General features: G+C 35.0%; 1 protein-coding gene across 14 annotated transcripts in view; it reads right to left on the bottom strand.

Moving 5' to 3' along the window:
- The window catches only part of TCF12 (transcription factor 12), a 376442-nt gene that overhangs the window by 194437 nt on the left and 154788 nt on the right, over positions 1-27217 (bottom strand). For 12 of the 14 annotated variants that reach the window (XM_025389607.1, XM_025389614.1, XM_025389605.1 and 9 more), the window contains one exon: positions 7209-7311. In XM_025389607.1, the coding sequence (XP_025245392.1) occupies positions 7209-7311 (103 nt within the window). Of the gene's footprint in view, positions 1-7208; positions 7312-26136; positions 26199-27217 lie in introns of all 14 variants that reach the window. The other 2 variants (XM_025389616.1, XM_025389617.1) reach the window with 1 other exon arrangement.

Raw genomic sequence — 27217 nt, 5'->3', positions numbered from 1 at the left:
ATAGAAAGAGAACTGCTTTTTAGGCTGTAGAGGCAGGACAGGGGCATGGAAAAGGTGATATTGTCAGGAACAGGATGTTATAAATTAAATGCACATTTCCACTGAAAGAAAACATTCCATACCACTAAGGAATAAGGTATCTTACAATATAATATAGCAACCAGGGAGCAATCTGGAAATATTAGAGTGAGGGATCTAGAGAAGGAGAGACCAGAACACTGTATTCTCACCTTTTCCCATTTCTCACATCCCCTATTCTTGGCCCAGTTCTTATTCTTTCAACAAAACATTTATAAGGTGAAAGAGGGAGGCCTGATGACCTTGTTTAAACCCCTAGGTCCCCCATGCTCCAAATCAATCTACTCCTAGCCTTCTTAGATAAATGGGTTAATAAACACCACTTTTTGTTTCACCCGGTTTAAGTTAGGTTCTGTCACTTATAACAGAAAGAGTGCTGACTGGAATAAATGTGACCCACAATAAAACTTTTCCTTATCACCTCTGGTTGTGCCTGAATGTAATCTCTTCTGAATGTCTGTAAGAATTTATTCGTATCACTGACATTCTGCCATGTATATTAATTATTGAAATTCTTATCCCTCTATCACACTAAAATAATAAAGTCTGAAAAGATAGACTGAATATTATTCACTTTAATATTCTACCATTCTCCCACACAGTACTTTCCTCTGTAAAAGGTAGAAAATGCAGAAAAAGGGCACGGTAAAGGGCAGAAAAAAAAATGGATGAATGAATACATGAAAAAGATGGAGGAAGGTATTCAACAAGTCAGACTGCTTAATGAGAGTTAAGCAGTAGTCAAAGAAAGAAAAAGCAGAGCTATAATGCAAAAAAAGGTAGCAAATGAAACAAATGGTTGAACACGAGAAGTTAAAAAAAGGGGAAAAAAAGCAACGTAGAAGAAAGGGACTGTGTACTAATTAGAATCAAGAGGGTCAAGGCCATGTTTCTTTTTCTGTTTTGTTTGTTTGTCTTTTAGAGATGGAGTCTTGCTCTGTCATCCAGGGTGGAGTGCAGTGGCGCGATCTCGGCTCATTGCAACCTCTGTCTCCCACATTCCAGCAATTCTCCTGCCTCAGCCTCACAAACGGCTGGGATTACAAGCATGCGCCACCATGCCTGGCTGGTTGTTTTTTTTTTTTTTTTTTTTTTTGTATTTTTAGTAGAGATGGGGTTTCATCACGTTGGTCAGGCTGGTCTCGAACTCCTGACCTCAGGTGATCCTACAGCGAGCCATTGTGCCTGGTCAGGGCCATGTTTCAAACTAACGAGTCATTTCATTTTTCTTGGCTTTCGTGCCTTCAATTGTATCTAGGCTCCTTTCATTCAAGTTTCTCTTGGTGCCAACATTTTGTGTTTGTCAGTACAGCCAAAGGTCAGAGAATGTAGATCAATGAATACACAATCATATTCTTTCATGGAAACTTAGGGTTAATAAAACTGTAGAAAAAGTAAAAGGCCTCATCCTTATGAAATACTATCAAATCAGATACTATTTCCCTTAAACACTTCATAATCATTTTCAATATCTCATCTAGTGAAGAAATTTCAAGTACATCAAACTTACACCTTTTTTTTTTTTTTTTTTTAAAGACAGGGTTGGATCTATTGCCCAGGCTGGAGTACAGTGAAGTGATCTGGCTCACTGTAACCTCCACCTCCTTGGCTCAAGCAACCTTCCCTCCTCAGCCTCCCAGGTAGCTGGGACCAAAGGCATGTGCCACCACGCCTGGCTAATTTTTTGTAGAGACAGGGTTTTACCATATTGCTCAGGGTGGTCTTAAACTCCTGGGCTCAAGCAATACTCCTGGCTTGGCCTCCCAAAGTGCTGGGAATGTGAGTCACCCCGTTCAGCCAAAATCGTTACTTTTGAGGGCAGGGTTGTATTACCCTTTGATAGTCTGAAAATGGTGATTCTACATATTTTGTAACTCTAGGAGATTTCAGAATTTTTCATAGGTTATAGAGCAAGCAGTATCAAGTTTACAAAATAATTTTCTTTGAAATTTGGTTGAGGTACCAGATATATGGAAAAATAGTGTACTTGGGCTTAAATTCCCAGACAAATCCACTGAAACCTATGTAATCTACAATGAAATGGAAATAAAACATAGAAGTTTTACCAGAGGGGCCCTTTAAGTTCTGAGATACAGAAGGTGGAGTTAAGCAAAGACATTCCAGCAGCAATGCGAAGACACTTGGTTTGCTTATAAGTCAAATGCTTATAAGCAGAGGTTTGACAATAATATACTTGAGCAATTAGACCCAACCTGTTAAATGAGTTAACATGCCTAAAATAAGTTTCAACAGTATATACAGTCTGCCCACTATCTGTGGGTTCCACATCTGTGAAATCAATCAACCACAATTTGAAAATATTTAGGGGAAAAACATGGATGGTTGCATCTGTGCTGATGTACACAGACATTTTTTTCCTTGTCATTATGCCCTAAACAATACAACGTAAGAACTATTTACACAGCAATTACATTGCGTTAGGTATTATATGTAAGTTATAGATGATTTAAAGTATATAGGAGGATGTGCATGGGTTATATGCAAAAACTATACCATTTTATATATACAAGGGAGTTGAGCATCAGGGGACCCAATCCCTCACAGATACTAAGGGATGACTGTATAGCAATTCTATTAACATCATGCTATTTTACTCTTCAGAGATCTTTCATGATCTTTTTTTTTCCCTTAAAAAACCAGAAACATTTCTCAGTGTCCCATGGAAAACTAGTTTCTCAGAAGGTAATGATGCTTTTTACAGAAAGCCTTCTGTGCCTAATGTGATTTTGGGGTGTAGGAAGCTAAACAAAGTTAAATCAGCTTCTTTTTTCAGAGTCTTTAACATTCCAAAGAACAATCTGAATTTCTAAGAGGGAACAACTGACACAAAATGGTGTCCAAAGTTATTTCACTGTGGAACCGTGACTTTTTTCCACGGTCATCCCTCAAGATCAGTGTCTCCGTAATTATGGTTTAAGAAAATGCTGCGCTAGTAAAAAACCTGAGATATGAAGAAAGAACAGGTATCTTAAACACCTAAACAGTGTGGCCTAATGGAAACAGCATTTAACTAAGAGTCAGGAGATACAAGTTCTACATTTAGTTTTGACATTTACTGGCTTTGTGACCTCAGAAAGAAACACTTAATTGTCCTCTGCCTTAGTTTTAATCATTTGCAAAATAGCAATTATAATTCTAGTTGCAGCCTTTTTCAGGGTTGAATAAAAGTTATTAAATTTATGAGATTATGGAATTGTAAAATTCTAGAGCTGTATAAGACCTCTGAAAATTCTCAGCATTACCTTATCAGAAAGGCAATGATTATTTTCAGAATCTAGATTAAAATCCATACCTCCTAACTCTCAGCCCTGCAATTTCCCCCGTACCACCACATATTACATTCACTCTTGAAAAGAAAAATTGTTAACAAACCATCTCTAGAGGCAAAATAGGGTCTCAGAAAGGAACACAATTAAGGGTCTCAGAAAACAAGCAAAAGCGAAGATAATCTTACACCTTAAGTCTCCCTTTTATCACATATAGACATACATACATCCTAAAATAAGTAAAGCTTATAAACAAGTAGGGATAAAAAGATAATAGTAGTTTATTACACAATCACTTGGGGATGGAAGGCAGGTAATTCTGTGAGAATAATTTGTTTCTAAGTTCAACTAGTAAACTGATTCTGCCATCATCAAAAATATGACTAATTATGAACAGGTAAAGGAAAACAAATATTACTGAAATTAACGAGAGAATCAAGGGTGGAGAAATGGACCAGAGCCGGAAGAAGCTTGAGATAGACAAGGCTACTTGGTGATAGTAGACTTGAACTGACCATGGGATTCACTGCTATGGTCAAACCTTTTCATCTAGTTGTAATATTACAGAGTACAGAATTGCTTGATGCTAATTACCTAGTGATGTGTCAAAAAGATGTACTTATTTCACTTGAAACATAAGAAAAGCCCTCTTTCCCATATTGACATATCCACAGGAGAATTCTGCAATTCATAAAAGAAACATTAACTGATTCAGCATAAAACACTTCAAAATATCTACATGAATATATAAACACACTTTCTGTCGCAAATAGTTCATTACTGAATTGTTATCAACCCTTGTTAGACAAAATTTCACATTTTTGCAATGTACAAAATCATTAAAGTGCCTGGAAGCTCTATCACAGAAGACAGTGGTGCTTTATAATCCACAATTTCTTCAGGCAAATGTGCTTATGGCTGAACATAATACTCAAAATAACAACATTCCCTAGATGTACAATCCCTCCCCTACTTAATGGTGTTTTTATATGTTGACAGCAACATGAAATGTTACTGCTTTCCTATTAGTTTTAACTATTTCTGAACATTCATCATTCACAGCACCACTCTCAACTGTTACCTGTAGAGATGACTGGGTATCAACAGTTCCAAATGCTTCCAATACTACCATACACATCTCAGCAGAACTTTAACCATTTAGGTTTTTCAGCCAGAAACTCCCTTAAATTATCAAACAGCCAGAAAAGTCAGTCTATACATTGTAATTCTACATATTGCTATAAACCCACATGTTTGGGTGTCAGTTCAGTTACTTCAGCTCATATCGAGTTGGACTGCCTGTTGCTATATGGAACTGCATTGTGATTTAAGAGGCATTCATTTCCAAAAGCAAGCTATTGTTGTGCAGATTGTTTACACTGTTGTTAGACTAAGGTATCTCATCTGATCATTTTTACTGAAAATAAAGATAAGTGAAGTATATCAGATATTGCCAATGACCAGTGAATTTCTTTTGAACCTATCTGCTTAATCATTTCAGGGTTCTCTCTCCTTCTTTTATATATAAGTAAGTATTTTTACATTAGGTAGTTAAAACTCACAAATAAAACATATGGTCTGGGCCAGACATGGTGGCTCATGCCTATAATTGCAACATTTTGGGAGGCTGGGGCAGGAGGATCACTTGAGGCCAGGAGTTCAAAACCAGTCTGGTCAACACAGTGAGGCCTCATCTCTACAAAATAAAAAACAAAAAAAGTAGCTGGTGCTGTGCTAAGGAAGGAGGACAGCTTGAGCTCAGGAGTTCAAGGCTGTAGTGAGCCATCATCATGTGACTGCACTCTAGCTTGGGTGACAGAGTGAGACCCTGTCTCGAAAATAACAAAAGAAAATGTATGGTTTGTATATCTGCATCTGATACAAAGTAGTACCTAAACAATGTAGTTCAGATGAATGCAGAATTTTTCATTTGAACTGTTAAGAGATCAATCTACTTACAAATAATTATTTACTTCAAGACTTTTTTTAGATGTTGATTTTATACACAGGGTATGGATGACTATTAAAAGTATTCTAAAAATCATCTGAAAACTAAAGAAACCAACAAGCACATGCTTGTAATTGCTCCAACTGAGAAAATGTTACCTCAAAGTGAATTACAGAAATATTGTTAGTCAACATCTGCTCAGAGCAAGTGACTGACATATATACCTCTTAGTATTCATTTAATTTCCACACTTGTCCTGTACAAAATTTTAATCGTCACCTTGGCACAAAGCTGTGCTAATGATGAAATTCCATTGGGCCTAAAAGTCATCTCTATGAGTGAAGAATAAAGGTAAGAACATAAATACAAAAAGAGCAATTTCTGATTTTTTTACAGTTCAGAGTTATATTCTCAATTAAGAAAGCTTAGTTTAATCCAAAATTACAAAAACACTGACTTTTACTTGCCCTACTACACTTAATATAAATTAAATCCTACTTGGGGAAAAGTTATACTCCAAAAGGAAATTATTTGGAGTGTTACATGGATTTTACTTTGATGGCAAGCTGAATTAAAACTTTAAAAAATAAATTAGAAAGTTTTCCCTACCCAAATAATTTACTATAAACCTAACTCTGATTTTTTATCTGGAATGATAACACATTTAATACCGTGATTTTCAACACAAGTTTCATTGCTGATTAGATTTTTTTCACTCTTCTGTCATACTCTAATGGTTCTTCTGGCTTCAAACTGTCAACCACCTTAGGCAAAATCCACACTAGACGATCAGACTCTGTCTCCTCAACACTACAGAGAATAAAGGAAACAAAGACTGTGCAAAGCAAATCATTTTACAGAAATTGCAGACCACCAGGATTTGGGATTTGGGTAATCTACTTAGATTAGTATGGCTGTGTCTTAAAAGGATGATTCTAAGATCACAATATAGGTCATGTCCTTAAGAAATAAAATAAGTAATGAAATCAATGTCTATTACACAAACTTTCAATATTTATATGATGCCAATAACTGGTAAAACAGTTATAACTGGTAAAACAGATGAAAGTTTTTGTAATATGCTCAGCCCCAGCATACGCAAGAAAAAAATGTCATAAAACATACAGATTATTTTCAATCAGGTTTTGCAAAAAGGTAAAATATTTACACATTTAAAAAACGGTATTCAAACTGAAAAAAAACACGCTTGGGTTTATAATTTTAGACTGAACAACTTTAAACTTTCATTTGAGACAGAGAAGGAGAAAGGAAAGGAGGGGTGTTTTGCAGAGCATGATTAACCACAAAGGTTTTGCCAAAACATAAAAATCAGGTTTAGATGGTAATTCATACCCTTCTTGAAAGTGCAACTTCACTTCTTCAAACCAAAACTTTTAAAAAGTCCTAGTATGAAGCCAAGTGCTTAAAACAATGCTGCAATATCTAAATGTACTATGTTTTAATCAAATTGTGCCAGGAGAAATACTGTCCAATGCAAGTAAAATCTGCCTAAAATCACTGCTATGTTACATTTTTAATTACAACATAATACTACTGTTAAGAGAAATAGTAACATCACAAATGCCCCTAAAACAATACTTCTCTGCCCCAGAACACATGTAATGCTTGAGGTCACAAAGACATTGTCAAAACTGACAATCAAAACACTGCCACTTCCTTTTTTGACACCAAAACAATAATGCTTTAAGAGAAGACTCCAAATTTTCTGGACATTTGATCCTCAAGCTGTGCTGAACAAGAAAAGCCCTAAATGCCGCTAGAAACTCAAGAACTTTCTTCTAGATACTTACCTGTCCCTCCTGGACAAAGGGATAAAAAATGTCTCTGACCAAAGAAGCTTTGAGAAGACTACTTGCAGAGAATTACCAACTTACCCATCAGATTTGAGTTCATGAAAGGTGTTGGGGACAAGCCTTCATGGGCTCCTAATCGACTGTCGTTCAAGTGATCACTGTAATGAGGGCTGTCTGTAAAACCCTAGGGGGAAAAAAGATCAGAGTATTAAAGAGATTATTTGGCAGTCCCGCTAATTGAGCATAATGACACTCACCTAATTAATATACAGACTTACTTACACATGGTCATCTCTAACCAAGTTTCTTGTTCATTATTTGAAAAGCTAACAGCAGAAGTGCTTCTTTTATTCCTTTTAAGATTTTAATGTCAAAAAACATTTTCTCAATGATCGTAAAGCAAAGTGGGTTTCTATAAATAAACACTAACCATGAGCACCAATGTTTTCAAAGTATCAGCTTTTCTGATGGGATGGGGAGCTATAAGAATTCTGTAAATTATTACTAAAATTACCTCTAAGATTACTTTACATCCAAAGGGAAGTACAATGGATAATTTTTTTAAAAAAATGAATTAAGAAAATATATTTCTTAATTGTAATAAATTAGGGAAATGCTTATCTTTATCCTCCTATTCAATCCCTTCCTCCAGACCCTAAAAATAAAGGGTTAGGCAATTACAAGTTTGACTTAAAATACTAAAACTAATCCACAATCAATATGCTAGAAATGAATCCTTTCCCAAATGGCAAATATTCAACAAAAAAGGTCTATTTACACTCATTTTAATACTACTGTAGTATAACAATATATATTCCTACAGAAACCGAGCCATGTAAAAAGGAAAACAATTATTAAAAATAGCTGATTTAAATTATTAAGAAAGAAATTACAAACACTATAAAAACAATAAAGCTAATGTTCCTTTCACAGTAGCTGTTATTACATTTCTCCTTATAGTTGAAAACATACTTTTTTTAAAGCAAAGGGGAAAAAAGGTAAAATTTACAAACAAAAACAAGTGTTACAAAATTACTATGTAATGAAACCTGTACTGGTTCTCAGACTTTTACACACTCTTAAGTACAGCATCACTTCCAAAATCATATTGTTTCTAAAGAAGGCTTTGAACTCTATTAATTAAAACTGCAGGTCATATATATCTCTGCCAATTTAAAACCGACATGGTAAAGACCAAACAAATGTATAAGAAGCCCAAGTAAGAGACAAAACTACGCTGGCTCACAGAAACCAGAAACCATCCAGAATCCCCTGGGACTAAAAAAATCATGAATCACTGAACATTTATCATTACCCAGACTGCAGGCTACCATTTAAGAGGACATTAGTGTGACTGGAACAGGCCTCACTATCTTTGCAGGCATGCTGTCAGTTCAATGAAAGGGCTAGGAATAGAGGGCTAAATAACTGTCAAATCATTACAAAGTTGCTTATAGATGCATGTCACAACTCCTTCTGCTGTTCTGTTTTAACACTAATCTTCTGGGAGTGCTAACCCCCAAATAAATCTTTGTTTCATTTTTACATACTTTAGAATTACTGATAGCCATGTGATAGATAGACATTCAAGAAGAATCTGGGTGACATTCACAACTTATGACCACAAGTGTTCTCTGGTAACCACAACTGTAAGTCCTGTCTGATACAGCCACATTTAGTAGACCCCATATATGAAATAGGATGGCTCTTAGCTAACGTCACCCCATAGAGTTTACCTTTTTTTTTCTTTTTTGGAGACAGGGCCTTGCTCTGTTGCCCAGACTGGAGTGCGGTGGCGTGATCACTGCTGACTAGCCTCAACCTCCCGGGCTCAAGTGATCCTCCCACCTCAGCCTCCCGGGAGTAGCTGGAACTATAGTAGTGCACCACCACACCCAACTAATTTTTAAAAAAAATTTAAGAGATGAGGTCTCACTATGTTGCCCAGGCTGGTCTCAAACTCTTGGGCTCAAGAGATCCTCCAGCCTTGGCCTCCCAAAGCGCTGGAATTACAGGCCTGAGCCACCACGCCTGGCCCATAGAATTTGCTTTTACTACTTAAAATGAATACTAAGTGACAAATCACTATCTCACATACATCTGGATGTTCTCTCTGCCACCCTTCCCACTGTCATTCTTAGGCACACAAAGAAAGGCATCAAAACCTATAAACATACTCACTTAAATATTGTTTTTCATCCTAAAACAATACTACTCTAGAAAAATGCCAATTAAAATGTGCTTGCGGAACGGCTACATTGTTCACACTACATTTGAATGCTAAAGGAGAATGAAAGAGTAATTTTGCATTCTCCCAGTTCTCATCATTCTTGAACAACAAAAAGTAAAAACACTGCAGTTTTTTTTAAAAAAATTATTTCCTAACGCACCACTATACAAATATATCTAAGTTTGAAATATATTTATGGTGTCGCTAAATGACTACACATAATTTATTAACTTTGTAAATTACACGTAGTGTCTTTTACCCTGCTAACCTAACCTTTTTGCTGTTCCCACTGCTAATGACCGGGATTGTCATAGTGCACCAGAAAATAGGAGTCTATAAATTTTTTTCCTCAAATACAAGCAAGAGTTGGACATGAATCCTCAATATGTACTTATTGGGATTATATGCATATACTATTAATCCACATATCAAGTATCTGTAAGGCATAATTTCTCTCATTTAAGGATAAAAATTAGATATTTTCCCCAACACCTTAGAGGTTCAATTTAGCAAAAGCAACTTAAAAGTCACTGTCCAAGAGATAAGAAGGGAGTAATAGTTCTTCATCTACAGGTGCAAACTGATGCTGGGAGAAGGAACAATAGACTTGCAAAATGTTTGTCACAGTTTTACATTACATACAACTGTACACCAAAACTTCACTTCAAGGACTGGGGGTAGTTTACTGTTTGGGATTATTCCTGTCATTCCTTTCACACAGTAGTAGTAATACCCACCCAGAGTATAACTTTTGGTGAAACAAGGTGAATAGTTATGAAATAATTCACAAATATTTAAATAAGATTATCACAAGTCATATGTTTAAAAACGGTTCTAGAAATGTACAACTATTAGCATGTCAATGTATCATCTAGTTGACTGATACCTACAGCAGTGCTTTGCAGACTTCAATGTTCTTATCAAACAAGTAGAGATCTTGCTAAAATGCAGATTAACATGCATAAGGTCTTGGGGGTGGGACTTGAGATTCTGAATTTCTAACAAACAGGTGATGCTGATGCTGCTGGCCTACAGACTACACTTCTAGTAGCAATAACTTAGACAACTTGGAATAAAGATCTCTTTGATAAACACAGAATAAAAAGGTCTAGAAAGGTGACAGCCAGGCACTCCCCACTGAAACCATATTAAAACACCAGAAGTTTCCAGATAAGTATAAATTAGGCAGAAACCCCACAGTTTAAAGAGAAAAAAAAAACTACAGCAATTAGAATAGCAAAATGTTTTTATGTATGTATTCATCCATGTAGTTTTAAAAGTAGAAGGTAGCTTAGCTATCAAATAGAGTCCCAATGAAAGAAATAGGTTAGTTGACTAGGAGTTTAAACTTCTTCTCGAATACCAATAAGCATGGTTGCTCACAGAGCAAAAGGGAAAAATATCATAAACCAGAGCACTCACAGGGCTGACAGAATAGAAGACAACAAAGCAAAATAATGTAGTAACTTCCAACAGGCTGGAGAACACAGGTTGAAGGTAAATGGCCTAAGGGAGTGGTTGCAGTGACAAGAAAAGAACAAAAACCAAGCAAGCAATGGTTAAGTTGGAGCTGGAGTGGATCAACCAATGGGACTGGTAAATGAATGCTATTTCAATTTTAAAACATAAAGGAAGTAAATCAGTGAGATCATTAAATATACAACTATTATGCTGCATATTCTAAATTGATAGAAAGTTACTATGCTAACAAAACGGGTCAAACATGGCTCCCAGGACTCTTAATTAAGATCTTCAATTCTGTTAATAGCCACTAAGGTAAATGAGATTTTTTAAATACATGAGATGATATACATCATGAAGGACAGAGCAATACTATCAGAATTATCTATTACACCAGCCTTTTAGCCACAATATGCTATTGAACACAAAAATATTTCCAAATACAGCCTAAACAATCACTGTTCCCATCTTATAAAAATGGAAAGCACTCGTTATTAATAATTGATAAAATCAGTTGATGCATGGAAAGATTACAAAAACCATTAATTTCTATACTTAAAAATATGTCTAAAATTTAGTTGGTAAATCTTAAATAATTCCATCTATGAATGCATAATACTTCACAAAAGCTTTGATACTACAAAATGTGGTCTATAAAGATTTCATACTTTTCTCTATGTTCATTTCCTGATACAGGAACTTAGAAATGTTAATCTCTGCTACAGTATGACAACAGACCTGAAGTGATCAAAGCAGCTTCCATATTTAAACTAAACAGCACATAATCAAAAAAAAATTTTTTTTTGAGACACGGTCTTGCTGTTGCTTAGGCTGGAACGTAGTGGCATGATCACAGTTCAACGTAGCCTCAATCTCCTGGACTCAAGCAATCCTCCCACTTCAGCCTCCTGAGTAACTGGGACTACAGGCACACACCATTACAGGCACACACCACCATGTCCAGCCAATATTTTTATTTCTTGTAGAGATGGGGTCTCCTCTGTCACCAAGGCTAGTCTTGAATTCCTGGGCTCAACAGAACCTCCCATTTTGGCCTCCCAAAATGTGGGCAATCAAATCTTTCGTTGTATCCAAGGGGGGGGGGGAGGGAGGGGGGAGAGAGAGCGAACACATCTAGTATTATTTATATAATAGTACTCTTATCTGGTTTCTCACTTCAAAAATACAAGAATTTTTTTCTTTTGGTTAATTTTTAAAATGGCTCATTTAAATAATTTATCTCATCTAATTTACAGAGTATCATCACCAGAGGATCTTTCCCAGTTCAGAATACACTTACAGTTTTACAAACATATGTTGTTATTTCTTTGTATGAAAATCAGTTTAAAAAAAGAAATCACTGTTTTTAAAATTCTACTAAAAAAAAAAATCTTCAATTCTTTTCAATGGCTTTTTTTATGCAAAGGAGGAAAAGATGCTCTTTGAATAAAGATTACTTTCTCAGGAAAGCTTTCCCTGACCCTAACAAGACCAAATTAGGTGAGCTTATTCTGTGCTCCCACAGCAGTGAGCATTCCATCATTGCATGGCTCCTACTTATTAAAACTGTCTATTTAATTATCCATTTAAATTAAATCATAATTATCTGTTATAATTGCACAGCATAGTGTAGTGGATAAATGTGAAATTTTTGGAGCCAGACTGGAAGGTAATTCCATCTTTGGTACATACAAGCTGTGTGGCATGGGGCATATTAAAACTTTCTTAGCTCAGTTTCCTTATCTGTAAAAATGTAGATGATGGTAATAATAATACCTTTGCTTCACAGGTTGTTACAAAAGGACTAAATGAGTTAATATATGTAGCACTTGGAAAAGTTCCTGGCACATAGTAAGCACATAATAAATGCTAGCCATTATTATTATATCATCATCATCATCATCATTATCCGAGTTACAGACTATGTCTTACAAATTCTGAGAGTACAGGGACCCTATGTTTTTTTCTTTTTCCCCCAACAATGACATCCTCAAAATGATGCCTGCCACATACATAGCAGATGCTGAATAAATGACAATGACAAAGGGATAGGAGGAGGTTTTAGGTGCTAAATCTTTAAAATGCTGCTGAGTTTTCGATATTATATAAGTCCAATCAGTTTCTCCATAGACCTCATGGTAACTATCAGAAAGAAAGGTGGTAAGAAACTAGCTTATCTAACCGGATTGAACAAGTACCCACAGGTTTCTGGTATTCAAAGAGTTATAAGATTTCCCACGAATTACTGAAATCTTATAGCCTCTAAGTGGACAAAAGCCAGCAGAATCAGCCAAAACCCATAAGCCATCAGAAAGCTCTGGACAAGGCCTGGATATAAATGAGTGTTTATGCTTCGAAGTGAAATACTAATAAAATGGAAAGTTAAAAAAGTAAGAATAAATGCAGTTTCAAAGAGAGAAAAGTGCTCTTACTGTACTTCTGTACTTATCCGATGATAAATTGCCAACATTAATGTCTAGATAAATAATGTCATACTTTGTAAAACAAATCCTTGAATGTGACTGTCTCTCTCAGTTAAACACAACTGTGAAAAACTCAAGTGGGTTGACTTGATCACAACAGTCTGTTACCTGAGACTGGGAATTATGTCTCTAGTTATCACTCGACTCTCACAACGGACAAGCACACTAATGGGCATGCAGTAGGTGACTAATAAAATCTGTTAATGTAATGAATGAATGAAAAATAAACACTACCCCAGTTAATGAATCAGGTCTACATCTGAAAAAGCTACTTAATAGTATTTTAAGATTCTGATATCCTTTAACAGGTCAATACTAATATATAATAAAATTTCTTAACAGGGAGATGGATTCTGTCATCCAGGTCCATAAATTTCTACAGGGCAAGAACTTTTTATTCCTCTTCATAATCCCAAAAGAGACTAGCACAGAATTTTGTGTGTAATGAAGTGCTTAAATTTTTGTTGAGAGGATGAATAATCTCTTCAGGTAACATTTTATGCATGAATGCTAAGTAGTTTTATAGAATTACTCTAATCCAAGGAAGAGCGAGCCTTGAATTGGCCTAGGTAGGAGGAAGAGGAGAATCAAAAACTTTTAGAAATAGAAAGAATATTCAGAAAATATGATGGATACATGAGATGCTGCTTAGCACAAGGGCCAGTATTTTTATAAAATTACCTGTCCTTAAAAACTGTACTATATAGTGTGATATATCTAAACATTTTTTGGAAACAGTTTATTCTAATGTACTGACTCTATACCTGTAAAAGGTTTACTGAAAGATTACATTCACATTAATATACAATTTTATAATATACATTTATAATATACAATATACAATTTTCTCCCTTTGCCTTCTATACATTCTTTATTTCCAAGAAGTATTCTTCTGTGAAATACCAGATAATATTTTTTAAAAGCTAGTCTTTCGCAGATAGTTTGAGAAGCACTAACGTACATCCTCAGTACTAAAAATGTGGTCCTTAAAACTGACTTTTTGGCAAATTCTGGGAGTTTGTTGAAATGCAGCAGCTCTGGCAGAATCCTAGGCCTAGTGAATCCAGAATCTGCATCTTAACAAGATTTACAGGAGATTTATAAACAAAATGAAGTTTGGCAAGAACTGGTTTGTATTATCCTGTAAGCCACAGGGTCTGGTACACTGTAAAACAGTATTAGCCCTATTATTTCTTTTTCTAGTACCACTAGCACTACATCAAATCCTAAAGAGCTCACATTGTAAAACCACAATTCCACTGTCATGTTCATAAATCTGCCTATCACATACTATATACAACTAGTAAAATTAAGAGTTAAAATATTACTGTCCCCCTCCCAAGAAAATCTCACCTTTTACATAATTTAAAGCTTTTATCTTCTACTACTATAAATCAATGGTATTATCACTGAGCATGTAACTGCTCAGTAAATATTTTCATTATTTCCTGATATTTGTAAAATCAGTTAAAATAAATCAAACATAAGGTACAATATAATTTTATTAAAACCCATGCTTAAGAAGTAACAACTAATTGCAAGAAGAGAGAACATCAGCCAATGAGCAAAACCATGTTCTTACATTCAGAGGATAATATATTTTAAAGTAACTTTAAAATACCAATCCCATATGTTGAATGTTTATTTTATAACAACAGGCTGGAAAAATAGGAGCAAAAAAATACATAATAATGCTTAACTTCTATAAAAATTTATAGAGCTGGTGCGGTTGCTCACACCTGTAATCTCAATACTTTGGGAAGCCAAGGTGGGAGGATCACTTCAGCCCAGGTGTTCGAGACCAGCCTGGGCAACACAGCGAGACTCTGGTGCTACAAAATACAAGAAAATTAGCCAGATATGGTAGAATACGCCTATAGTCCCAGCTACTTGGAAGGTTGTGGTAGAAGAATCCCTTGAGCCCAGGAGTTGGGGGCTGCAGTGAGCCAATATCACGTAACTGCATTCCAGCCTGGGCAACAGAGCCAGAGCTCTTCTCAAAAATTTTTTAAAAATTAAAAACAAATAAAGTTTACAGAAAGACTAGAAAATTAATTATAAAAAGTATTAATATTTTTTCATTTAATTTGCCTATATTTTCCAAAAATTCCTAAAACAATCATTTATTTTTCTAAAAGATATATTATTTCTCAGTTTTTCCTTTACCATGATTAAAATAACATATACCCATTGTAGAAAATAGAGAATGTACAGAAATAGCATCAACTAAGCAGGAAAAAAATCTCTCATTTTACCTCCACTGAAATGCAAACGTCAACAAAATATGACATATTTTCTTTCAATTTTTAAATGTTTCTAAACTAGTCCAGACATATTAAAATGTACATAATAAAAAGCCATGTGCCCACGACTCAACAAATAGAACATTACCAGTATAGTTTAAACCCCTATGTAATTATAATTCCCATTAGAAGCAAACACTATCCTAAATTTTTTATCATTTTCACACATTACTTAATACTTTCATTACATATATTATCTAAATGATATATAGCATCATTTTGTATGTTTCTACATAGTATCTTTTTTTCTTTATTCAGTTAACATTCAATATATAAGACTGATGTATGTTGACAATGTGTAGCACTGGTATATACATGTCACTCCTATATAATATTCTACTTACAAACATACCACAATTTATCCAGTTCCCTATTGACATTCAGCTTGCCTCCAATTTGCCCCTATTACAAATAAGGTTGTTATAAACATTTCAGGAATATGTCTCCTTGAACGAATTTATATGAAAGTTTCTCTTGGGATCAATTATCTAAATGTGAAATTACTGGTTTGCAGGGTATGCTCGTGTTCAAATTTACCAGATACTGCCAAACTGTTCTCTAGAATAGAAATATATTATCGTCTGGGGGAAAGTCTCATATCTCTTGCTGCATCATGAAAGCCCCAAACTTATGAAAGGTGGCTTTCAAAATCCCCTTGTAAGTTTTATGTAATTTGTGACACATTTCCCAAACGATAAAAAGCAAAGCAATCATGATCACATTTCCTTATCAGTTCACTTAACCCTTAGTGTAGCTACATTCTTATCTGAAATAGTTTGGCTTAGGTCCAAAGGCAGTCCTTTTCCATAAAAAATGTTCAAGGCACATTTGTTAAATGAGTTAATCTTTGCTAGCCTCCTCAGTTCATCTTAAGTTTCTATAAATAAAGTTGCATACATTACTCCAGGCACCAATAGATTAAAATCTGCAAGAAATATCATATATTTTTAGTTTGTCACTGGTATCCTATCTTGATAGCCAGTGTTGTGTGGACTGTTAAGAGTCATGGCAACAAGGTTGGCTGCTCCTGATTTTTAGATTCTGACCCATGGCCGTAATAATACATAGTTCAAGATTAAAATAGTACTGCATTATCTTGGTAGGAACCATTAAGACAGTACTTTTGAATTCTGTTACTAGTCAGGGAAGTTGACCATGAGCCATTTATTTATACTGCCTCTTCCTACCCCATGACTAAAGCCAATCATCTTTAAGGGTAAGTTCCAATTCAAAGTAAAATAGGGAAACAATGTTTCTTTAAAAACTGGCTCACGTATGTGCTAAATCCCTGGCCTAGATTCATTTCCTTGAAGGTGAAAGTAGATAAGCCACAGCTGATAGATCAGTGGTTCCTTCCAGGAATATATTACCAAACCTTCACTCATCCTCCCTAATTTGAGGTTTTGTGTAACAGTATTAACCATAATAGCATGGGCCAGGTGCAGCGGCTTTTGCCTACAATCTCAGCACTTTGGGAGCTGAGGCTGGTGGATCACTTGAGGTCAGGAATTCGAGACTAGCCTGGCCAACATGGTGAAACCTTGTCTCTACTAAAAATACAGAAAACAAACAAAACATTAGCCGGGTGTAGCGGCATGTGCTTATAGTCCTAGGTACTTGGGAGGCTGAGGTAGGAGAATCACTTGAACCCAGGAGGTGGAGACTGCAGTGAGCTGAGATCGCGCCACTGCACTCCAGCGTGGGTGACAGAGTGAGGCTACATCTAAAAAATAATAACTATTATAATAAAAATAATAATAGTATGAGCATACATTTGGCGATACCATTTGCCAGAACTTAGGTTAAAGGCTTTATTCATTTAATCTTTACAACACTATGAACTAGTCACTATTATTCCCATTCCACCGATGAGGCAAGAGGCACAGAAAATTTACACAGCTCACCCAAAGTCTAACAGTAAATAGTAGGATGGGGACTTGAATCCAGGCTGTCTGTCCAGAGCCCACCATGCAATGTTGCCTTTCTAGTACTAACTGCTCCTCCCTACAACTATTGTGAATTGAACGGCTCAATGATAGGCTGAAGCCATACAAAATGAATAAATCTGTTCAAACAGTAATTCATAAGTGGTAAAGGAATGAAAGTAGGAAAATGCAACAACAAAACAAACAAAAGCAAAAACAAAAAAATTTTAACTACCCAGTTTGGCAAATGGTGCTCACAATAGTGGAGACAGTCATAAGAGCTTTAGTGAACTGTTTGGACTGGGGGACTCTGATGAAGCCACAAACAAAATGGGAAATGGAAAAACCTCCGCTGCTAAGTGGACATCTACTGCAGACATTTTTATCTACCGCAGAACTTTTCTCTTGCCCAAGGTGGGAACAGGTACAGTAGTCTTCTGGGATGCTAAGATAATTACCATGGAAAATGTAAACAGAGGCATCAAAAAACTTAGAGGCAAATTTCTACAGCATCAGAGCCAGTAGTCGAGTACCCTTATGTTAGATAAAGTTTATGATAATGATTTGGCAATTATAGTTAAGAATTAATATTCATTAATAATTAAATAGGAAAGGCTATGTAACTCCGTTCTAATAAAAGGCATCCGAATGGCCTAGCTGTAATGCACTGACAACTGCAGAAAAGGAAATTATTCACATAGATATCAAAATCTTTAGGGTCAGGGCCCTAAATCCAACATCAATTGAATGCTCAACAAGAGAAACAGCATGATAGGGGGCACTAGTCTTCCTTAGGGACTCTGATTTGTTGCAGCACTGAAGCTTCCCAGAAATAGCAACTGAATGCAAAAAGGCTTGTTAAGAGACAGACCTATCATCCCCTTCCCCAATTCCTAGACCTCTGAAATCAACAGTGATTATCTGGCTAAAGGACACAGGTGTCATGTGAATATTCCAACAAAGAACGGGCAATGAAGGAAGTCTTCATGTCTATTTAACACCAAAAGCAGACAGTACCCCTGCTTTCAGATGTACAGTATACAGTTTCTCTTGCAAAGTGTTCAGCAGTTGAAATGCTGGAACTCCCTTTGAAAAACAGAAAGGTTTCACTATCAAGTTATGAGAGGTAGGTGTAACTGTGCGTATATAACATATACAAAACCTAACTTTTAGAGATAATATTTAAATGATAAATTAGCTTCTTAAAACTAAAATATAATCCTGTCAGTAGAGACTTGTATTTTCAATGAGCAGCTTAGTGAAATAACTCAACAGGTTTTTCTTGGATGTGGAATAATTCCTCATTTTTAACTTTTGTAATTTTTCAATTTGAAAGAGCATCTAAATTATTTTTTAAGAAAGTTACTGTTTTAATTTGAGAAAGCATTTTTAAAACGATATTTAAGTCTCCTTAAATATCCCAAAATCACAGCTTCAGAATCTGTGAGTCTTCCTATTAGTATGTTAATACTTTACAGATTTATTTAAAGAAAATATCTCTTCAGGTTAGCCCTTATAAATACAAAGAATAAAGGAAATAAATTCTAAATACACTGCCCTCCCATTTCCATAGCACTTTTGTAACTAAAGAACATTTTACTTATTTCTGCATGGTTGTCAGTCTCCTTTCACTGAAAAAAATCAGTAAATAAAGGCATTTCCTTCTCTGAACAAGGCTGAGGAACAACCGCCAGGGGCTACTCATTTCCCAGTTTGAGAAACATCTACTAGAATTGAATAAAATCACACAGCGGAGGGATTTTGTGGTTATTTGTGTGTCCAGATATACTGACTCGTATCTTACCTCAATTGATCTACTCAAACTATGTGAATTTATAAAAAAATGAAAGCAGAAAAAGAACTACTGTTCCACTCCATCCCTACTCTACCAAAAAGTATTGATTTGTATCTTGGAGTAAGCATGAGATGTGGAAGTGGTAGCAATTCACATGGATTTTTTAATGCTTCTCAGTGGAAGCATCTCCATCCATGGCCATGATTCTAGTGTGAAAAGTAATATTCTTCATATAACATGGTATGAAAACACAAGTCAGCAACTTCATCTAGTACACAATCGAAGAAATAACTATCTGACCCATTACCAGAGAAAAACTCTATTCTGATGTGTGTATGTAAACTGTGAAGCAAGTTTAAGTGGCATTACTTTATTCGAATAGTTTCAGCTAATACATGTAATTAAAAGTAAAAAGCAGTTATTTCCTAAAAAGTAAAATTACACTTGAATTCAGACATTTAGTCCAAATTGATACTGCTTTACTACATTTGCACCCAATGCAAACTTTTCACATACTTACAAAAATATGAGTTAATTACATTTGCACAAAATATAAAAATTTCAGATACTTACATAGAAGACCAGCATTCCTTTCATAACAGGTCACAGTATTACCTTTCTTTTCTTATACCCTTCCTAGGAATATTAAAGCTAATTGTGACACAAACTGAATTATCTATGTGATCAAATATGAAGGTTTTCATCAGCAGCAATAACTGAAATGAATTTCCTGTCTGCTTTGAGTTCTAATATTTTTAATGCATACTGCCAATCTCTATCCTAAATGCCAGGTGTGTTTTTTGATACTTCATCTTCTCGTCTTACCTTCTCTCGATTTTTAGCCCCCATTTTCTCCTTCACTACTCATCTTATTTTTTTACCTATCTCTTCATATATGTCAATCTACTTATTAATGAAATTAAAGAAATTAAAATATGTATATGGAAGAGTGACAATGCTTATGTATATATGTGTAGTATTGCCTATATTAGGCATTGTGCCAGATGATAGGATGCAAGAATAACTAAAAGTCTTTGCCTTCAAGGAGCTTACAGTCACAAGAAAAGAGAGACATTATCTGAAAATATTTTAATAAACTGAATAACCTTTTCATGACGTCTGGGTCTGACATGCATGTACCACATTACAGCTTCCAAGGTTTGATTACTACAATTGGACTCCCTAGTAGTCTAGGGGGCAGGATGATAATAAACAGTAAAAATTTAAATGAAGTACAAACCAGTCTGCCAAATTACAAGTTAAACTTGCTGGGTTTTGTATGAAGAGTTTAGAAGATGCTGATACACCAGCACAGCTTCAAATGGGAGCACCAAAAGCAGAACAAATACTGTTAGGCAGGCAGAAGTCACATTAAGATTTGCTAAAGAATACCCTAAAGCAAAATGAAACATATTGATAACTGGAAAATAAAGTGTCAATCACAACTAAGTTTTATTGAGTAACGTGCCAGCACTGTTAACAATATCCATGCCATTCTGTCAGTTAATTTAACCCATATAACTTATATACCGAATAATACTATATTTCCCCCATCTCACAGATGAGACAATAAATGTGTTATTTAAGTTTGTGGTATCTAGTTAACAACAGGTAACTAACACAAAAATTAAAAAGAAGAAAATATTATTAACAATCTTGTCAATAAATTTGAAGAAGTAATACTTCTCAACTAATTCTTTCAGGCCAGGATTAGCATGATAACAAATTCTTACAAAGAAAGTACACACACAAGTTTTTTTAAAAAAGCTACAGATCCGCCAGGCATGCTAGCTCACGTCTGTGATCCCAGCACTTTGGGAAGCCGAGGTGGGCAGATCACTTCAGGTCAGGAGTTGGAGACCAGCCTGGCCAACATGGTGAAACCCTGTCTCTACTAAAAAAATACACAAATTAGGCAGACGTAGTGGCGGGTGCCTGTAATCCCAGCTCCTCGGGAGGCTGAGGCAGGAGAATCACTTGAACCTGGGAGGCGGAGGTTGCAGTGAGCTGAGATCGCGCCCCTGCATTCCAGCCTGGGTGACAGAGCTGGACTCCATCTCAAAAAAAAAAAAAAAAGAAAAAACAAACAAAACTACAGATCGATATTACCTGAATGTAAAAATTCTTAATATTTTAGCAAATTAAATCAAACAATTTAAAAATGGCAATACATACTAACCCAGTACTAGATAGCCCAGGAATGCAGCGTTGCTTTAATATTTTTAAAATATTAATCAATATAACTTCTATAGTGACACACTAAAAAGGAAAAATCATCTGACCATTTCAACAGATGCAGAAAAAATCCTTTATAAAATTCAACATCAATTTTTCTTAAATACTCTCAACAAATTACATTGACAAAGGAACTTCCTCGATCTAACAAATCACATCAATAAAATCTATAGCAATTATCATGCTTAATGGCAAAACACTGTCTATCCCTAACATTAGGAACAAAGTCCACTCTTAACCACATGTATTCAACATCATACTTGAAGTTATAGCCAATTCCATAAGGAAAAAAAAAATCTGGATTAGAAAGGAAAAAGTTAAATTCTCATAACTGACAGACAACACATTCTTCAAACAAAATCCTCCAGAACGTCCAAAAAAGCTACCATAACTAGTGAGTTTAGCAAGGTTTCAGGACGCATCGTCAATATACAAAAATCAGTCTTATATATTAGATATGAGCCAAAAAATGCAATTAAAATACTTATAACAGATCAAAAATTATGAAACATTTAGTTAATAGATTAAACAGAAGATGTGCAAGACTTGTTCACTAAAAACTATCTAAAAATACTAACAGAGATCATGCCACCGCACTCCAGCCTGGGCGCCAGAGCAAAGCCTTGCCAAAAAGTTAAAAAAAAAAAAAATATATATATATATATATATATATATATATATATATATATATATATATGGAAAGTAAAGATTTAAATATGGAGATACATCATATGCATGAATTGAAAGCCTCCACACTGTTAAGATCCCCTCCAACTGATCTACAGACTCAATGTAATCCTAATCAAAATCCTACACAGCTTAGTAGAAACTGACATACTGGTTTTAAAATCTCCAATGTATACGCAAACAACATAGAATAGTTCAAACAATTTTGAAACAGAATAACAAGGTGGAAGACTTATACTACCTGATACCAAGATTTATTTTAAAGGTATAGAAATCAAGACAGTTACGGTATTGGTGTGAAGATAAATCAGTAAAACAGAATACAGAGCCCAGATATCGATCCTCACATATATGGTCAACAGACTTTTAACAGAGATAACAAGTTAACTCAATGGGAGGGAAGAAAAATCTTTTCAACAAATGGTGGTGGCAAACTGGACAGCCTTACAAAAAAAAAAAATTAACGTTGACCCTGACTTGACATCTTATACAGAAACAAACTCACAAAGGATCATAGATCTAAGTTAAGAGCTAAATGTTTACATTGCCTAACTTGCTATTTCTTGAGACTGCTACTAGCAGTCAAACTACATTTCTTAAGTAATATCGAGGGCATTCTATGATGGAAAAAAATGTAGGAAGAAGTTTATTCTTCTCCTTTCGTAAAGATTATCATTTACTACCACCTATTAAAAACTAAGAAACCTAATACCACAAAAAGCCCATTTAACTAATACATAAATGTTTTAGACTACGAAGCTCTGTATTTGTACACTGCTTGTTAATATGCCATTAAGGACAGTTTGAGAAATTATGATCTTATTCAAAATTTTTGTTTTACACATTAGAAATCTGATGCCCATCCGAACACAGTGGCTCATGCCTATAATCTCAGCACTTCAGGAGGCCAAGGCAGGAGGATCACTTGAGCTCAGGAGTTTGATAACAGCATGGGCAACATAAGTGAGACCCTGTCTCTACAAAAAATTAGCCAGACATGGTGGCACAGGCCTGCAGTCCCAGCTACTTGGGAGACTGAGGCAGAGGATCACTTGAGCCCAGGGGGTCAAGGCTGCAACAGGCCATGATCGTGTCACTGTACTCTCTAGCCTGGGCAACAGAGCAAGACCCTGTCTCAAATTTAAAAAAGAAAAAAAGAAAAAAGAAAGAAAGGAAGAAACCTCATGTCATATCCAGAAAAAGTGACCCATTTGACCAAGTTCATTTGTCTAATGAGAGAACTCAGGCTTAAATTCTCTGTTCCTTGTGTTACAAAACAGATTATCATTTTCACTTTGTATACAATATGCCCTGGAGGTTTCATAAGCAAATATTCCTTCTATTTCTGGACTTTTACGCTCCCCTAGGCCATCCTTATCACAGCTTTTATCATTCTACTGTACAATAATCTCTGTTTTTCCCATAAGAATGAGGACTCCCTTTATGAAATATAAACTGATGATTTTTGTTTTGCACAACTAATTTCAGTGACAAGAAAACAGTGAAATCTCAGTAAAAGCTTCATGAATGAAAGGAGTTGGAAAAAAAGGATTTCCATGTTAACAACATAAAGATGTGCCTACAGAATTCCAAGAGACTACAAAACTCGAAGTAGGAAAGAAAGATACTGAGGAAAAATAATATAAGGAAGTAAGGCAAAATTAGTGGAAAATCAAGAGTAATATGCAGACAGCAAAAACTCAGAAAAGTCAACTCAATAAGATGCAACAGTATTACCAACATGGAGAAGATATTTGGTTCAGAACAGCTGGCACTTAATTGCTTAATCACAAAATAATTTCCAGACCTAAACACCAGAATATACTCTGCTCCACGCACAAAGCAACAAACTGATTACGATGTAAAATGACATTTAAGTAATTATTTCATTTTATAAGAAGAAGGTTAAAGCATCAGTTCAATATGTTGAAGGGAAACATTTCAAGCTTGTTCTCAGAATAAAAGTGTTTAAGTATATGACAACAAAAATACATGACACAAAAATCTAACAATTATTGATGACACCAATCCTTTGGCCTACATAAGCTAATTTAGGTCTCTTAAATGCCTTAGAGATGCATATCCCTTTAAACAGATTTGAGGAACTGAAACCTCTTCCTTTCCTAGACTGTATTAATCTGCAATCTGTTATAAGAATATAGATTTGCATAAATTTACATTCATAAGAATGTGGGTTGCCCTATTTCTTTTCCCCAATAATCTCCAAATCCCAAGATGTGCAATACAGAACTTTCCAGTGTGGTGCTACACCTCTCTAATCCCAACTATTCAGGAGGCTAAGGTGGGAGAGACACTTGAGCCTGGGAGGTCAAAGCTGCAGTAAGCCATGACTGTGCCACTGCATTTCCAGCCTGGGCGACAGAGCAAGACCCTGTCTCAAACAAACAAACAAACTTCTTGCTGGGTATTTAAAAACTCCAATAGTTCATCATCTTTTCAGGACATACTCCAGGAATTCAAAACAGCTGCCTCTCCAATGACCATCCAAGATTTGAAAAATTCCTAACATCTTTTTTATTTTTTAAATCAAAATGGGCATGAAATTTCTCATGGGAGTGTAAAAAGAAGTACAATGTATAGATTTCCATATGAGCTAAATACTGTATAAAACTTCCTCTATTAATTCTTGCACACTTCCTATGAGAAAAATCTCTTTGGAGATGAGAAATCTGAGGCTCAGAAATTAACTCTCTCGTCCAAGGTAAAATAGAGTGGTAAAAACTAGAAGCAAACATGTCTGATTCATCCTATAGCTCATTTTTTTTAATGTATAAAATGTAAATACTGTTTTTATAAGAAGTAAGATGGCAGTACCATTATCTTAAAACTTCTAGAGACTCTGTCCTTAAAGTCCTGCACAAGTAGAAATAACCATTCTGGGGTCTCTTATAATTTGGCAAATGCAACATAGTAAAAAGGGACAGTAATTTAGAGACAGCCTGGATAAAGTCCTAAGTATTTAATATCTGGTAAGTTATCTACCTTTTCTAAGCTTCAATTCTGTCACCTCTAAAATGGAGAGGATTTTAAAAATGGCTTCTTGGTGAGCTGGTGTGAAGATCAAAGCAGGTAACGTGAAAGTGTGTAAGCTAAATTGTGACAAGTGCTGGTTACGATTTCATTGTTATTAATTTAAAAACCCAAGTGGGTTCAAAAAAACACGTTCAGCCAGAATTTATCCTACTTTTTATTCCCACGAATAAGCAATCTCTAAACTTAGGGAAAAAATATTAAACAGGCTGTCAAGAAAGACCTCAACAATTACAAAAAGGGACATAAAGATTCAAAGATTAATATGCTTTGATTTTTACTTATTAACTTTAAAATCTGAACAATTAGTTAGAAGATTAAAAAAGAAAACTACAGAGATTAGATCAGTCCTGATCAAGATGTTATTTCATGGGCCTACAAAGTTAATTACAGTAAGGTGAGAAATTGACGTGAAGGTTATTTCCAAAAAGATCTACAGCAAAGCCCCCCAGTAAGTGTTGTCCCCAGGAAGAAAGGCTAGTCTGAAAAAAACATGAAGCTTTAATTGTCTTAAAATGGAAACATGGACAATCTGATCAGTAGGTGCTTTCTTTCACTTTAAATATCTGCTGGCAAGAGATTTAAAGGTGCTTACATCATCACAACCCAATTTTTTCTTATCCAAAAACATTAACGTTATAATTTATAGGCAGGTGCTGTTTCAAACAGAACTAAGAGTAAAAACATTTTACTCCTATGGTTTTATTTAAATCTAACTTTAAAACACACCCTTTTTCTTACTCAAAGTTTTCTTCATATTCAGAGCATTCAGAAGGAGCAGTTATATAACAAAACAGAGATTAATGGGAACATAGATGCAATATATAGAAAACACTTACTTTAATTCTCTGACCCTTCTGTCTTGCTTTGCTATTTAACTGCTTCATCTCGTGTATTGTACCTGAGATCAAGAGGCATAAAATACTATTTCAAAATTTGTGTGTCCTTTCTAATTACTATATTTGATCTCCTAGTAGCTATAAAACGTATACTTTTTTCCCTTCAAAAATAAAAATAGCAAACACACAATTTTGAGAAAATATCTATACTAGAGAAGAAAAAGTAACACTAATCTTTTACCCATCAATGCTGACAAAAGGGACAACTGAGTAAAAGCTATTTTATATTTCTTTATTCGTACAACTCGATTTTCCCAGGTATTAATATAAGGAAAACTATTTATCAAAATCAAGCAATCTGGTTTAATACAATCATAGCTAACTTGACAAAGCCTAAATAAAAAACACATCAAGTTTAATTCAGGAGTTATCATTTTGTGGGTGAAGTGAGTCTACATGATTTTATATCTTTCCCAGTCACCTAGTTGTACCAGTTTTGTGTTTTCCCCTTTGTGAAATTTCTTATATAACTTTGCAATCTGGCTCCTATCCTCCGAATCCAAGTCTTATTTCATTATGAGTGGGTCTATGTACCATCTTTTCAGATCATCCTATTTTTTGCCACTCTTTCACCTTGGATCCATTCTTCATACCACAGTAAGTTAATATTTATAAAACATTTTGTGTATAAAATCTATTTTTAATTGGCTCCCAAAGAATAGATAACATTTTTTTTACAGAAATGTTATCCAGCCTCATCTCATACTATTTTCCCACAAAGTAAGCTGATTTATTATCTACCGAATTTTGTAATGAGACCACTGTACTGTCTCCATCATTCCACATTTCCAGACTTTCTTCCAGCCCTATTCAAATGCTATCTATCCTTTAAGAGTCTACTCAAACACTTCCTCCTCTATTAAGTCTTTCTTGACCATCCAAAGTAATCTCCCCCTCCTCTGGAATCTCATAGTAGCCAATAAAATTATTTTGGTAATTAACTATTTGCTGTCTAATTATAGCGTCTCCACTTCTGTCTTAAAAGAGTTAAAAAGTTTTCTGGTTTTTTTTTTTTTTTTTT

This window comes from Theropithecus gelada, chromosome 7a, assembly GCF_003255815.1.
Source record: "Theropithecus gelada isolate Dixy chromosome 7a, Tgel_1.0, whole genome shotgun sequence".
Classification (NCBI taxonomy): domain Eukaryota; kingdom Metazoa; phylum Chordata; class Mammalia; order Primates; family Cercopithecidae; genus Theropithecus; species Theropithecus gelada.
Note: the sequence above shows the minus strand (reverse complement) of the source record. Positions and strands in the feature narration are given on the sequence as shown.